The sequence below is a fragment of the Aulonocara sp. 'chitande type north' Nkhata Bay genome, linkage group LG17 (assembly GCF_057382095.1).
Source record: "Aulonocara sp. 'chitande type north' Nkhata Bay isolate Kocher_YH1m ecotype deep benthic linkage group LG17, A_spYH_male_GT1.1, whole genome shotgun sequence".
Lineage (NCBI taxonomy): Eukaryota > Metazoa > Chordata > Actinopteri > Cichliformes > Cichlidae > Aulonocara > Aulonocara sp. 'chitande type north' Nkhata Bay.
In genome coordinates this window covers 32,681,226-32,696,042 of record NC_141360.1, presented here as the reverse complement: position 1 = coordinate 32,696,042, position 14,817 = coordinate 32,681,226, and the positions used below count along the sequence as shown (strand labels likewise).

General features: G+C 38.4%; 1 protein-coding gene across 1 annotated transcript; it reads left to right on the top strand.

Moving 5' to 3' along the window:
- The first annotated feature begins 22 nt into the window (after nt 1–22).
- Nucleotides 23–14,154, top strand: pkp2 (plakophilin 2). The gene is made up of 13 exons (XM_086269515.1): nt 23–432; nt 2,861–2,931; nt 4,551–5,170; nt 5,259–5,397; nt 5,508–5,715; nt 5,938–6,115; nt 8,108–8,225; nt 8,791–8,952; nt 10,923–11,105; nt 11,399–11,552; nt 11,657–11,849; nt 12,601–12,682; nt 13,440–14,154. Exons 1-13 carry the CDS (start codon nt 249–251, stop codon nt 13,497–13,499), a joined length of 2,352 nt encoding a protein of 783 aa, XP_086125641.1. The 5' UTR covers nt 23–248; the 3' UTR covers nt 13,500–14,154.
- Nucleotides 14,155–14,817: the final 663 nt, after the last annotated feature.

Genomic DNA, 14,817 nt, shown 5'->3' with positions numbered 1-14,817 from the left:
AAATAATTAAAGCACACAGCTACATTCACACATTGTTACCTGACGTGTCCTCGTGGTGACACCTGACACCTCAGGTGCGCCTTTAGCCCCGCCCTCCTGGCTGTACCTAGCTGAGGGAAAGTGGGAGAAACAAAGCAGCGTCGACTATTATTCCAGGATCCCTATCTATATGGTTAAAAGGAAAAACTGACCTCTCGACTCTTGGCGAGTTTTTTTTTTCTTTCTTTTGCTCTCATTTGTTGTTCACAATGGACGATCCGTTTTTTAAGTCGGCGTTACCTGCGCACGACTCCTCTGTGCTGGATGACACCAGCCTGGCTTTGCCGGCCTATCTGCGATCCTCAACGCAGCCCGATGAGGACCGGAATCAGCGGGTTCACCGGCAGGTTCAGCTCACAATGTCCAGGAAGTCTAAAAAGACTCAGTCAAATGGTAATGTTCATTTTGAAAACGAATCAGCATCATACTTTGACGCATTTGGGAGAAACCGGGTGCACTGTAAGCCAAGCTAATGAAGTAGTACTAATGAATGAAGTGAATGAGAGTGGTAGCAAAAATAACTTCCTCCCACTTTCCAAATCTAATATTTAAACTTTAGGATGTCAGGGACATGTACAGGTAGATTAGTGAACTATCAACTGTTTTACTGAATAATAATAACCACAAACAATATTAATATGAATAATAATAATAGAAGTACAGAGTTTTTCCTCCTTTCCCACCCTGGTGGCTATGTTACCCTTTCAAAAGGGTCCAAGCTGGAAACCCCTAAAGTAAACTATGAAACCCCTTTCCTTTGCCAGACCCTGCTTTGTCTGTCCTGAGGCTGTGCTCTGCATTAAGGGGAGCTTACTAGAAGTCTAGTTAGTGTAAACACAGACATTTCTGTAAGTGGAATGCACACTTCCTAGTTAATCCTCTTGTCTAACAGGTTTCTGCAGTTCCCTAAAAGTGATAACTGCCAGAACCTAATTTTACTATGTCATCCACTGATGACCTTATTTATTAAGTATTGGTAGCCAAAAATAAAGAGGTCTTCTATTCAATTTTGACAACTATAAAAAATTAAAAGTAATATTGCCTGTATCTGGACAGGTTTGGTTGAATTTATGAAGCATCACTGACTATTAAAAGGTTTGTTAGGTGTGTTTAGACGGATGGTTAACCACATGAGTCAACACTACCCTGTAAATAAAAATGAAAGAATTTTTTTACTGGCTTCCCCTCAAGTCTTTACAGATTGCAGAGTGCTATTAAAGGGGATTACAAGACTTTTTATTATTTGCATTATTTATTTTGTGACTTCTTCTCCCTAAAATATTTCGTTGTTATAATGCACTGTCAACTCACTGCAAAAAGGTCCTGGGTTTGGATTCACCGGCCGGCCGAGTCCTTTCTTCTCGAGTTTGTGTGTTCTCCCTGTGGCTGTGTTAGGTGTTCCCACGGTCCAAAGACATTCATGTTAGGTTAACAGGCAATTCTAAATTTGCTGCAGGCGTTAATGTGACTGAATGGTTGTCTCTGTGTATGCGCCCTGTGATAGCCTGGTGATGGGTTCAGGGTGAGCACCACCACAACCCTGAATTTGATAAGAAGAAAAAGATGGATGGATTACATGTTTGTTTGTTTTTTAAAAAAAGGAAAATCTCTGAACTGTTTTGTGTCTGCTGTCTTGTTTATTTTATTTATAGACTAGAAAATATTTAAACAACAGAAGTTTATCCAAAGTGATTTAGAGACAGGCACATTGACATTCCAGCTCTCCAAAAAACAACTTTCAAAATACATGAAAAGTGTGTGTCTGTGTGTGCATTTTAACTAAGTATTGTGGAAGGTAAAATTCACACATTTATTCATCATTAAAATATGCTCAGAATTTTCACATTATTATTTCAAAGTTACTATTACTCCGAATGTCTAGAAGACTGAGAGTCAACTGCTTTTAAAATGTTCCCTTATAATACTTAACGAAAAAACCCAACTAAAACTAAACATTTTCCAACAATTAAAAACTAAACTAAACAAGAAAATCCATCCCAACTTGAACTAAACCAAATTAAAAACAAAAACCAAACTAATTAGAAAATACAAACCTATAATAAGTCTGCTGTACGGTGTACATTTTAGGACATCGTCAGGTCTCAGGAAAAAAGTTGTCAGGTCTCAGTTCTCGGGAAAAAAAAGTCGCCAGGTATCAGACAAAAAAATGTTAGGTCTCAGTTCTCAGGAAAAAAGTTGTCAGGTCTCAGACAAAAAAAATGCAAGGTCTCAGTTCTCAGGAAAAACGTCGGGTCTCAATGTCTGAGACCTGAGACCCGACTTTTTTCCTGATACCTTACGACTTTTTTCCTGAGACCTGACGATGTCCTAAAATGTACACTGTACTGCTGACATATCTGCTGCATTGTAATAATATGTCTAGGAATTTTCTCTCCCAGAATCACAATAATCCCATGCACAGGGCACAAGTGGTCACTGATAATGATAAGTGAATCATGCTCTACTGCTGTGATAGTCACCAACTGGAAACCAGATGTTACACCTGCTCAGAGTTCAAGGACTTTTTCAATGATACATAATACAAATGTGCCTAATGTGTCATGAAACATTATTTAACAGATAGCATTTAATGTCCGATCCATTTAATCTCACTGCTTTGCCATCTCTCTTCCATCTTCTTTTTAAATTAGATGCCATTTATTTTGCAGGTTGCACAGATGTCTGCTGTGCACCGTGAGTGTGCACTGTCCTTTCAAAGCTGAGGAAACCAGAGTCGGAATCACGATCCAGATATGAGAACACTAACAGGCATGGCGGGAATTATCATACGGACTAACCAAACCTCTTTGACTTGTTTCAGGTGGTGTCTGTTCACAGAAATATGAAACAGCGAGCTTAAATGATGCAGATGGACTTTTAACGAACACGAAGGTAAGACTCTCCTTTATTTATTCTTATGCACCGCCACATGCACCCAAACATTTTGGGGACATTTGTCATCCTAATCGATCACTAGAATATTCATCTCGCTTCTGTTTTTTTAGAGCTAATACAGATCTGAAGTATGCAGATTCCTCCACAGATATTAAGCGCATTCAGCTCAGCATGCTTGCTTTAGTCGTCCCTGTACAGAATGATTATAAAAGGACAAACTACTTGAACTTGTGGCCTCATACTGTACTGCACTTTAAATATTGTACTCCATAATTTGAATACAGGCAAATGGTTCTCTGTGGTATCCTGCTGCTGCTTTATGCATGCTCACAGAACCCAAGTCTGTTGAATAATAAATCATTGTATTCTTTTCGTATCTTATCTGTTATGCAACAGTGTTTACTTTATGTGCGTGGATGCTTGAAGGAAAAAAAAAGCAATTTAATACTGAAAAAATAAAAAGCTCTTTTTGCCTTAGAAAGTAAAAGAAGGGTAAAAGGATAGATTATGTATAAAAACATGGACGTGCCCAGTTGTTGACAAGCATTAAGCGTTACAGCCATCGGCATCTTTGGTTGTTGGAGCCAAAAGTGAGTGTATTTGAACAAGAGCAAGTGCTACGTTACACACCAATGCTAAGTGTCATGCAAATAAAATATTAGCATTTTACTCACCAGAACTGGAGCACAGACTTCCTGAACAGACTATTAGTTTAATTAACTGCACATCAAAACATATTACTTGTCACATAAACCGCATTATGGCTCAGGGTATTAAAAAGACTTGGAAACTAGCAAAAGAAGACCAGTTGAATTGTTTGATTGTCATGTCACAGATGGACGTCATGATTTGTGGAGGAATTTTAAAATTTCTGTTTCAGATCTGTAAGTTTCTAGCTGAACTCTGAATGTAAAGTCTCGATTATACTTGTACTAGTTTGTGAGTCTTGTGTGACTCTAACATCAGAGTTCCAGTTCAGTGAGATAAATCCTAGCTGATGAGTGACACTGTGAGTCATCGAGGCCATACCCCAAATACCAACTTTGTCACTCATACAATTTAAAAAGCTGAGCTAAAATTAAACAAACAAACAAACAAACAAACAAACAAACAAACAAACAAACAAACAAACAAACAAACAAATTAAAATAATAAATGAATCCAAGAATCTATGAACATCCTTATGTCTTGTTTAAAGTCTATGGGTAGTGACTTCTGTATTCTCAACCTATTATAAAGAAAAACAAGTAGCAGCAGCTTGCGTAAATAGGCAGTTACTATAGATTTTAATTGTGAACTATAATGTTTCTCTTTATAGACAACATATGGAGCTGTTTCTGACAATAACGCATTAAAGGAATAAGTCATATATTTTAAACCGCATCAGTATTTCTTTGTGCTGAAGTTTGTTCTGTTCACTCGTGCACAGTGATAAAGCATTGGGGTGGGGTTACCAAGACATCATAATGACCTTTTGCACAAGTAGTTGCTGTGCTGTGTATTTCTGACTATAATGACATCCAAGTATATAAATGGAAGTACAAAGTCCCATACAGTGAAAGAGCAGGGTAACCAGGCCAGTGCATTAAAGCTGTTTTTGTTTTTCCTTCTCACAGGTAAATAGATCGTCCTTCTCCAGTCACTCCTTCTCTGGCGACCATGACCGCAAACCATCCAGGAGGCTGGAAGTGTCCCCTCAGTCAAGCCCAGAGCAACCTCATAGGCACTTTAAATGCAGTACTTATTCTGGGATGCCCACCCCCTCTGTATCAAGTCATTCACCCAAAGTTGGCACTCACTTGGCAAAGTCAGCTTCCTTTCACCACCATGTTTTTTCAGATTTACCTCATAGCACACAGAGATGTGCATACACACCTGCACGAGGGAACGTCCAGCAAAGGACGTTTAGACAGACCTTAGGATTGCAATCTGTACCTGCAAATGCTGCATTTCGGAAAAATGGAGAATATGGTTCTAAGTGGACTTACAGACAAAGTACTGTGAAACCAACTTTCACAGAAAAAATGCAGAGAAGAAATGGTGACACCGTGTTTAGTTCTATCCAGCCTAAGGATAGCATGTTCGGGCTAAAACAGAAGAGGGAAAGGGGCCACTATAAATCCCTTAGAGTGAACTCATACCCGCCCTCTGTCAGCAGTGTGGAGACGGATGCTGGCAGGCGGGCAGCAACGCAGTTACCCATTAAGCAGATGCACGTGCAGAATGTCACAAAACTGTAAGACCTTTGTTCTGTACATTCATTATTTCAATATGATCCTGTATTGATAATCTACATTTTGAAACATTTGTGGATTTTCACACAGGATGTCAGTAAGCAAGTCTCCGAGGATGACAATGGAGAAGGCTGTGCAGCTTTTGACCCAGAATGAAGAGGAAAAACTGATCTGTGCAACCAGTTTCATACAAAATCAATGTTTCAAGAATGCCATTGCTAGAGGCAAGGTATGTTTAATCACAGGTATTTTATGTGTTATGGATGCAGAGCGATTATAAATCCTGATACATGAATTCGTCAATCGTTGGTCCATTCTTGCTTTCTCTATTTTCTCCAGATTTGCCATGTGAACGGGATTGAGAAGCTCATGTTTCTACTTAACAATGACAGCGAAGAAGTGCAGCGTGCCACTGCCGGGGCGCTGCGTAATGCTGTTTATGAGAACGATAGAAATAAGCTTAATGTTAAGGAAAACGCAGGCTTGTCTTTGATTCCTACTGTACTGAATAGCAGCCGCGATAAGGAGACCAGGCGGCATCTTACGGGTTAGTTTGTGTTTAAACACACTACATGTCCTAATTTTAATCTGATTAGGTTTGCAAATTTCAAGCTCTCGTCAAAACTGGTTTTGCTCGCTTTAAATAAACATTGCCTTTGATACATATGAAATCATGCTCTGAGACTCATATATGCAATGCAGCACTAGCTTATTTATATTTTTGTGATTTATCTCCTTGCAAAAAACTAAATCTCAATCTCTCCCACAGGTCTTTTGTGGAACCTCTCCTCTCATGACATGTTGAAGGAGGCTTTTCCACATCATGCCTTATCCACTCTCAGCCGCTCCGTTCTTGTTCCCAGTTCTGGCATTTTTGAAGGCGAGAATCCGAAAGATGAACTGCTAGTGGATGATGAAACTTTCATCAATGCCACCGGCTGCCTGCGGTAGGTTCTCTTTTGTTAGCTGCGAAAAAACTGTACTTGCTGGGATGTTTTTCATTGGGATAAACCAAAAACTACTGTAGGTGTCACTTAATCTGCTGATTATAAACAGAAGAGGTCGAAGATTTCAGCAGATCAGAAGATATTGTTTGGGATCATAGCATTTAATTTCTGAAGGACAAAAAGTTCTTCTGCTTCTGAATTTATCACCTACATCCTCAAACTCCAGGGATTTATACTGTGTGACCCTCCAAAAGTCGATTCTGTTCATCTGGACGAAGCGTTTTGTGGGAGAAACGTTTTGTCACTCATCCAAGTGACTTCTTCAATCTCAGCTGACTGCAGGTTTCCCCAATCTTATATATACGATGTAATTTAAACTCCTCCATTTGCATAATGACCGAAACCAGTCTATGTACTGTGTGACATAGATTTGATCTGGGGCCTCCAGATGGATCGGCATAAATGGAAAACCTGGTGTAGTATTGTTTAGTAACCCCAGGGGCTTGTGTTTGTTAGATCTGCCCATAGTTACATTGTGTTTTTAAAATGCTTTCCAGCTTTTTTTTGGATCTGGCTAAACTCTCACATTGCCAGTAAGCTATTGCATATATATATATATATATATATATATATATATATATATATATATATATATATATATATATATATATATTTGTCTTTTGTATATAGCATATGTGAGTGCAAGGGTACCTGTGCTCATTTAACAGTATCAATGTACTTTTGGCTTCAATCTTCATGAAATCTAAAAGTAAACTGAGCCAAATGTCTTCAGATAAAAGTTATTTCTCCATCTGCTCTATAAGCTTTGGCACTGACCCTGGGTATCAGTGACAACTAAGATGACAGTGACTAAGTCAGAAACTGGTGGTTGGAAGAGGTTGTTGTGGTTTTTTCCATTATGCAGTGTTTTTTCCATTTCACCATATATGAAAATTAATTTCTGTGCGAAACAAACAAGCAAAATAGGTAATGCATTAGCAGAAAATTACCAGCACATTTTCTGTTTTTTACTGTTTGTTTACAATGTGGGATGGAAATGACTGAAGATGCAAAAGCAACCTAAACAAAGAGTATCAGCTGATCCATCAGACAAAGTAGACTGCTGATCTACCAGGATAGGACACTAGGCTTGGCTCTCTGGTCTACCTGAACTAATGCTATTGTCAATTTTCTCATTGGTGTAGATTAGAGGGGTATGTGTAGAGACCCCGATGGAGAAAGGTGAACAGTACAAGAATTTGAAGGAGCGTGCAAAGGGCAGAAGAACCATATGATGGTTGATTTAAGAAACATCTGGGGTTCATCTAGCAGCTCTGTGAAAGTGTCTGGAACTGCCTAGTCACTAAAATTATAATAAGCAAGAGAGTAACTACCATCCATTTTTATACAGTTTCTTTACTATCATGTGATTATGTCAAACCACAGTTTATCTACTGGGGTCTGAGATTATGCCTCGTACTTCTGCTTTGGACTTATTTAGACACACATCATCTCTCTGTTTGCAAAGCAGGAGATATAAGAGCCACTGCTCCCCTGGCAACTATAGCCAGATGAAAAGAGTGAAAGACTCAATTATTCATCGAGTTCTCTCTTTCCCCGGCTTTGCTGAACTGAAATCATTCAGTCCTCTCTGACCCAGTGTTATCGAGTTCTCCTTATCATGTTCTAAAGCCTTTTGAGCACCCAGTGGATGAAATAAGGGAGTTCCCCATGGCTGCACAAAGAGCCTCTTGTGGGGATTCTGAATGTTAATTTTCATATTTATTTCCCTCTGTTGTTGGGCTGCATAAGAACAGGCTAGTCTTACTAGTCTGTGATATAATTTTTCTGTGATTGCCACGGGCATCGGAAAGATGTCCAAAATAGTGCAACCATTAATTTGCACAACTGTGTAGATGACAGAAAAATATTTTATAGCACTTTTGACTTTATTAAAATGGGCTTATCTAATTGGCACATATTTGTTTCTAGAAATCTGAGTTCCGCAGGCCGATATGTCAGGGAAGCAATGAGGAATTGTGACAATCTCATCGATTCTTTGATCTACTACATCCGGGGAACCGTAGCTAACCGTAAGATGGATGACAAGGTGAAGTGAAAACATTTTTCCTCACTGTGTCTGCGTCACGGCAAACTGCTTTGATTTACAACACTTTTGTTACATGTTCACAAATGATTTTTACTTGTACTTTGTTAAGGTTCACATAATTGAGGAAGGAGAGTACAAACAACCAGGTCCAGATGATCTTGGTCAAACAATTGATTTTAATGAATACACGCGTGGGAAGACCATTCTGTATGCAGACAGGAATTAATCTTCGACTTAATCAAAGCATACACAGATTTTTATAGCATCAGGGTTTGAATTAACGACGCCCCTTCATACGTCACAGACAGAATGTATACACACGTCAAATCAAAACCACAATGACTTTTAACACAGTTTAAAGGAACGTTGTCTTCTATCTTCATGGCCGGTACTTCCTGTCACTGCCGGATGCTCTCTTGGGAAGGACTTCAGCTCCACAACTTTCAAACAGATGTAAACTTTGCCTGAATTCTTAGAATTCCCTTCTATGTTTCTGTTGTGTCCCCATATGTTATTAAATTGTTTGCCAGACAATTTTTACTTTCTTTCTTCATCTACTCTGAAGAGCACGGAGAACTGCATCTGTATCCTGCACAACCTGTCTTATCAGATTGAGTCAGAGCTTCCGAAGAAAAACGACCAGGTTCTCACAGAGTCTCGCCAAGACTTGGATTCGCAGCCAAAGACTTTGGGCTGTTTTTCTTATCGCAGTGCCAAGATCACAGAGGTAATCTCTTTACACATTAATGGACCCTGACAACACAAAAGACGTTCTTATGGTTTAATATCCGAGTGTGAGAGAACATCTTTAATCATCTTTACTAGAACATGCTCATTTAGCTTTCTCTTGTATTATATTGGTGGTGAGAAACATCCAAACAAATCATGCATTATACATTACTGCTTTACCAGGTGCGCCAGTGTTGCTGCTGTTATGCTATTATCTATGTAAGTTAGCCATAGCTCTACATAGCATGACAATCAGAAGCACAATTCTCAAAAGATGATTGTTTTTTCCATCTGCAGTAATTTTATTTGATGCTACGGTTCTGGTCTGACACCTCCGTGCAGTTGCATGTGTGTAGCAACAAAGCAGTCATCAGTGACAATGGACATGACATTAATGAAGTCAAATGCAGCATTAAAGGGGGAAGTGGTGAGGAGGTGGATTGCAATTTTACATCTGGTAGACAAGCTAAAGCGGCTTAAAACACACACATCCTGAGCTATCAGTTAAATTCTTGTTGATATTTGCTGACATTTTTTAATGAGCCTTTATTTAGTTAGGAAGTCCCTTGAGATTAACATCTCTTTTCCAAGGGAAACCTGGCCACGAAGACATGCTGTTAGTGGTACAAAATCACATTTAACATCAGAACAAAGCAAAAACAAAACAAGTCAGAGTAAAAATGCCATACAAGGTCCAGCTTATGAGTAGCAGTTACACAGTTATAGAAGTCTTTATAAGACCTCTGAACTCTCAGGCAGCTTTTATGTGCTCTGAATCCTACATTAATGTGGAAATAACTGGGTTAATGGCTGCTGATCAGATAAAAAATTACTAAATCAAAACATGTGTCTGGTCCTTATTTAAGGAAACACTTAGTGTTATCTTAAATAACACTAAGCCTCTTTAACCTTTTGTCTATGTTGGCATTTAAAAAATGCTCAGTTGTTACTAAGAGATCTGAGGTGTGTCAGGAAACATTCACCACCGGCAGCCTGAACGTTTTATGCAAGAGAGTGTAGATGTTTCTTGCGCCAATTTCTTACACTATAATCTGAGTTGAATTCAGACTCATCAGACCAGACAACATTATTCCAGGCTTTTGTTGTCCAATCTTAATGAGCCTATGTGAAATGTAGTTTTAGTTTCCTGTTCCTATCTGACAGGAGTGTGGGCTTCTGCAGCCAACAGATTCAACATGCTGCGTTTTCAGAGATGCTCTTCTGCACCCTAAGCTGTAATGAGCGGTTATTTAAAATTTACAAAAAAAAATTACTTTTGCCTTTCCATCAGCTGGAAGCAGTCTGTCCATTCTCCTCTGAGATCAACAAGTCCTGGCTCAACAAGGCATTTTAGCCTCGAGAACTGCCGCTCACTGGATATTGTTTTTCTATTTTGGTCCATTCTCTGTAAACCATGGTTGTGTGGGAAAATCCTAGAAGATCAGTAATTGCTGAAGTAGTCAGACCAGCCCAGTTTGGCAGCTACAACTGTGCTCATTCAAAGACATTTAAATCATCTATCTTTTTCATTCCTAAGCTCAATTTGAACTTCAGCACATCATTTAAACTATGTCTATATGCCTAAATATACAGGGTTGCTGCCATGTGACTGGTTGGTTAGGTATTTGCTGTAATGAGAAGTTGTAACTACTGACTGCATAGTTTTTGAAAACTATGGGCTTCAATATGATGCTCTAACAGTGATTGTTATTCTGCCTCTACAAGAATGAAATCTGGATGCGTGGATTTGGTTTCCTAAAGCTGTATAAGTATGTCTTTTGCACTAAAACTGTTGCCAGGAAGTTAAACTTCCAATATGAAAATGTGGAAAAATGGATGCACCACCAGTCTTTAGATGTCCATACTGAATAAAATCAATTGCTAACACGGTTAGCCACCTCTTGTTGTAAATTTGAACCGACTGGACCCACATACCTGGAGTCTGTCTCGTAAACTCCTTCTTCTCAGTATGCAGTGCATCAGCACCCCCTGCTGGAGCCCGAGCCCAACCCCAACCCCCATGGCATAGAGTGGCTGTGGGACACGATCACTGTGCGGATGTACATATCACTGATGGCCTGCAGTACAAATGACACCATCAAGGAGGCTGCCATTGGTGCTCTGCAGAACATCACAGCTGGAAAACACGAGGTAAGATGGGAAGGACTTCAGCTCTTAATCTAATTATAGGTTCGATGTGTAAGCAGAAAAGAGGCAAGTGTGTCTACTGTATCTCTGGCACTTTATTAGATGTATGTATGAGTCAAATGAAGGGTAGATTAATCTGGAATACTGTTTGACAGCTTAACAGATTTAACAGCTTTTGTTTTGGCCACCTGATCATTATGCATTAGTATTGTTTAGCACATTTATATTTACATGTATATGTATTTTAAAGTCATACATGTAAGACATATTTAAAATGTTTTTTCTGTGGTCTGCAGATAAACAGAGGCATCGCCGTTATCATTGTTCAGCGGGAAAATGGTCTTGAGAAGATTAAGGAAATTTTAAACGGTGAAAGTAGTAATCTAAAGATACCTGCTGTATCTCTAATCAAAAACATCTCACGCTACGATCAACTTCGTCCTGCCATTGGTAACTTTTGATGTCTCCTCTAAGCTTTTCCCATTATCGTTCCACCACGACCACAAACCGCACTTTTGAACGGCTCTTTTACATGACTTGTTTTACTCCTAAAGCAAACCAGGTGTTGTCAGAGATGGTGAAAATGCTGCCCTTTGACAGCACCGACGTCAACCAGACTAGTGAGGTGACGATTTCTTTATGTGAAATCCTGACTTACCTGTGCCTGAGTGATGCGAAGAATGCCGACGCAATAATCGAAAACCGCGGCATCCCAAAGATCATCAACATCAGCAAGACAGACAAAGGGTTAGTTACATTACTAAACCACTCAGATACAAGACATGAGAAGTTGTATGTTCAATGCAAGATAATGATATATGTGCCATTATTTTGTTTAGTTTATTTTTATGTCATTATTTACCTAATCCATTGTATTTAGTTCCTTTAAGTAGCAATAACATAAAGTAACTTCTTCAGAGTCTCGGTACTTCAGATAAAAGTGAATAATTAAAAAACTGATGTGAATAAATGCTATAGCCATGCAAAGTTATGAACAGGCTAGCGCAAAGTTATGAGGGAACTGCTTTCGTAGGTTGTATGGGTGCATGCCACATTCCACATGCCTAATTAACATACTAACAAATGCTAGAATCGTACTAGCGGGAAAAGGTAAAGCCCAGAATTCATGCAACTGGAAGTTTTTAAAAAGCGTGGAAAAGGGGCACACACACAACAAGCACATTCAATTTTGTCTGAAGTGATGCCAAGAAGACAGGAAGCAATTAATGCTGCCCCTCGATTTATTTTAGAGTCTTGACAAAATCCAAACAGGCATGGTTGTGAAGGTTAGTTGTTATGAAGGTGGAAGTTAAGTACAGAGGCCAAAATATAATTCAATAATATAATATATAAATTGTGTAATTTTAGCAAAGGAATCTATGAGGATTGCTTCACTTTGAGTCAATCCAAAGTTCACCATAAGCATAAAAAGTAAAAGTACTCACGGTTCAGAAAAACAGCATGTATTATTTTTACCTTTTCCTTCTCCTCGTTACAGACCCAGTCGTATGCAAAAGGCAGCGTGCCTTCTGCTGCACGTAATATGGAAAAACAATGAAGTCCATGAGACCCTCAAGAAAGTGAGTTCCTGCACACATCGCATCCTATCATATCATGTTGCACATGATTTTCTTCATGTCTTTACACTTCATTATGAGCACTTTAAGTTGCTGTCTCAGCACTTAAAAAATGTGTTTTAGGCTTAGAGGGTTGAAATGGCTTCTTTTCCTCTTTAAGTTGTTTAAGTTAAACAAAGAACTGAGCTGCTAGTTATTGATACATTGCTGCATGTTACATTATTCAGCTGTGTCTTTCAGAGGATTGATCTAAATATCCATAGTATCGATACCAAAGCTGATATTGGTATCAGATCAATACTAGCATGACAGGACTGATACTTTGTTTCTATGTTAAGTACGTAGCCAAGTGAAAAATATAGGTCAGACATGCACTAGCTTGAACACGCTGAAATGTTTCTATTAACTAATTATTGAGAAAAGTAAAACATGTAGTATTTTTAGTGTGTTCAGAATTGGCAAATTGGTCATGACTCATCTCATAACTCATGCCGCACTGCTCTCTCTTATATAAGCCACCATTATAGATTAAAAGTATCGCTGTCTGTATTGATATCGGCAATACTGCCCCTATATTTATTAGTATCAGATCGATATCAAAATTTGTAGTATTCCACAGCACTAAACTGCACATTTGCATCATTCAGTTCGTTAAATAACTTTTTGATATTTAAGTTTTTAGTTCGGTGCAGCGAGAAGACATACATTATGTTTTTTGAACGTCTGAAATACAGCACGCTAACCTACACTTTTTCAACAGCGGGGGTTCAAGAAATACGATTTCGTCAATGCAAGGACAAAAAGAGCTTTGAGCCCCTGATGAAACTCAGCCGTGGATTCATAAATCTCATCTCATCTGTATGTAGCGACTGTTTGGTTTTTTTTTTTTATTGCTGTTGTTTTTGTTTTGTTGGGGTTTTTTGTCATGCTACAACCAAACATTGGAAACAACACTGAAACTCTTTTTTTTAAAAAGGATAGACTTTTTTTGGTTGTTTGTTATATATTTGGAAATCTCTCTCCAGCTATTTGCCCTAATGTTTGCATTAGTTGGATTCATGTTCTCAAATTTATGTTTCTGATACCACAAAATGAATGAGATGTTTTATTTAAAAAGAGGTAAACCTGCTGATTCATGAAGAACTGTACCACACTTTTTGTGACCTTTAAAGCACCTTTTAGTTGTTAATAATCCTTGTGTAGCATATCATTGTTATAGTGCCTTATGATAAAAATGACAGATGAATGTAGAATGTTTTTTATAGCAGAAATTACACTAATCATAAGACACCTATTGAAATTTGAAGTATTTCTTTCTGTTTATATTGTATGGGTTTTTTCCCCCTCCTTTCTATAACGGCAGCTTGTCAGTTTATAATAGTCGATGTTGTAAGACAAATGAAATCTTTAAAATGAAGAAGTTCTTTTTTTAAGACAAACCAAATGAAGCTGTACATTAAAGAATACAGAATGCGCTCAAAGACTCATTACCGTGGCTCAAATGATTGTTAACCTGTTCTCTATGTGAAAATGCCTTGTTGATGTCTGAGGAGAACGGATAGACTGCTTCGACCTGCACCAGGAGGCCGCATCCGTCACCTAAGAATAGGAAACTGAGGCTACAATTTGCACATGCTGTCCTGCACGGGCATCTCTGAAGGCAAAAGGGGTTCCAACCTGGTACTAGCAAGGTGTACATCATAAAGAATTCTGATACCAATTTATGGAGCTGATATGTGGTTATTTTAGAGCTAAAATGAGAGACCAACTTCTTATGAATGTGTTTTAGAGTACGGTCAGAAACTGGTCACAAAGAAATGCCTTGAATTTGCTTTGCAGATTGTTCTATAGTAGTTTCTACATTATGCTGTGTTAGAAATTGTGCATGTAGCTTGGTAGATATATTACAACACACACTGACATAGTTTTGATTTTCCAGTATTAGTTTATAAGATTGTTTGGGCCACTTTTAAACTGTTATGTACAAAAAGAAAAGAAAACTAGTTTGAGTTGTCACCAGAAATATATCAAATCTACTACTCGTTGTCTCCCTCATTTATTTAAGAACATATCAGAATATTACAGCTCATACAATATTTATATGACTCACTATAGCTTTGCATTACAGAATGACAAAT

Coding starts and splice junctions, on each gene's coding strand:
- pkp2 (XM_086269515.1), top strand. CDS start 249: ATGGACGATCCGTTTTTTAAGTCGGCGTTACCTGCGCACGACTCCTCT. Junction 11,553..11,656: donor TCAACTTCGTCCTGCCATTG/GTAACTTTTGAT, acceptor TTACTCCTAAAG/CAAACCAGGTGTTGTCAGAG. Junction 12,683..13,439: donor TCCATGAGACCCTCAAGAAA/GTGAGTTCCTGC, acceptor CTTTTTCAACAG/CGGGGGTTCAAGAAATACGA.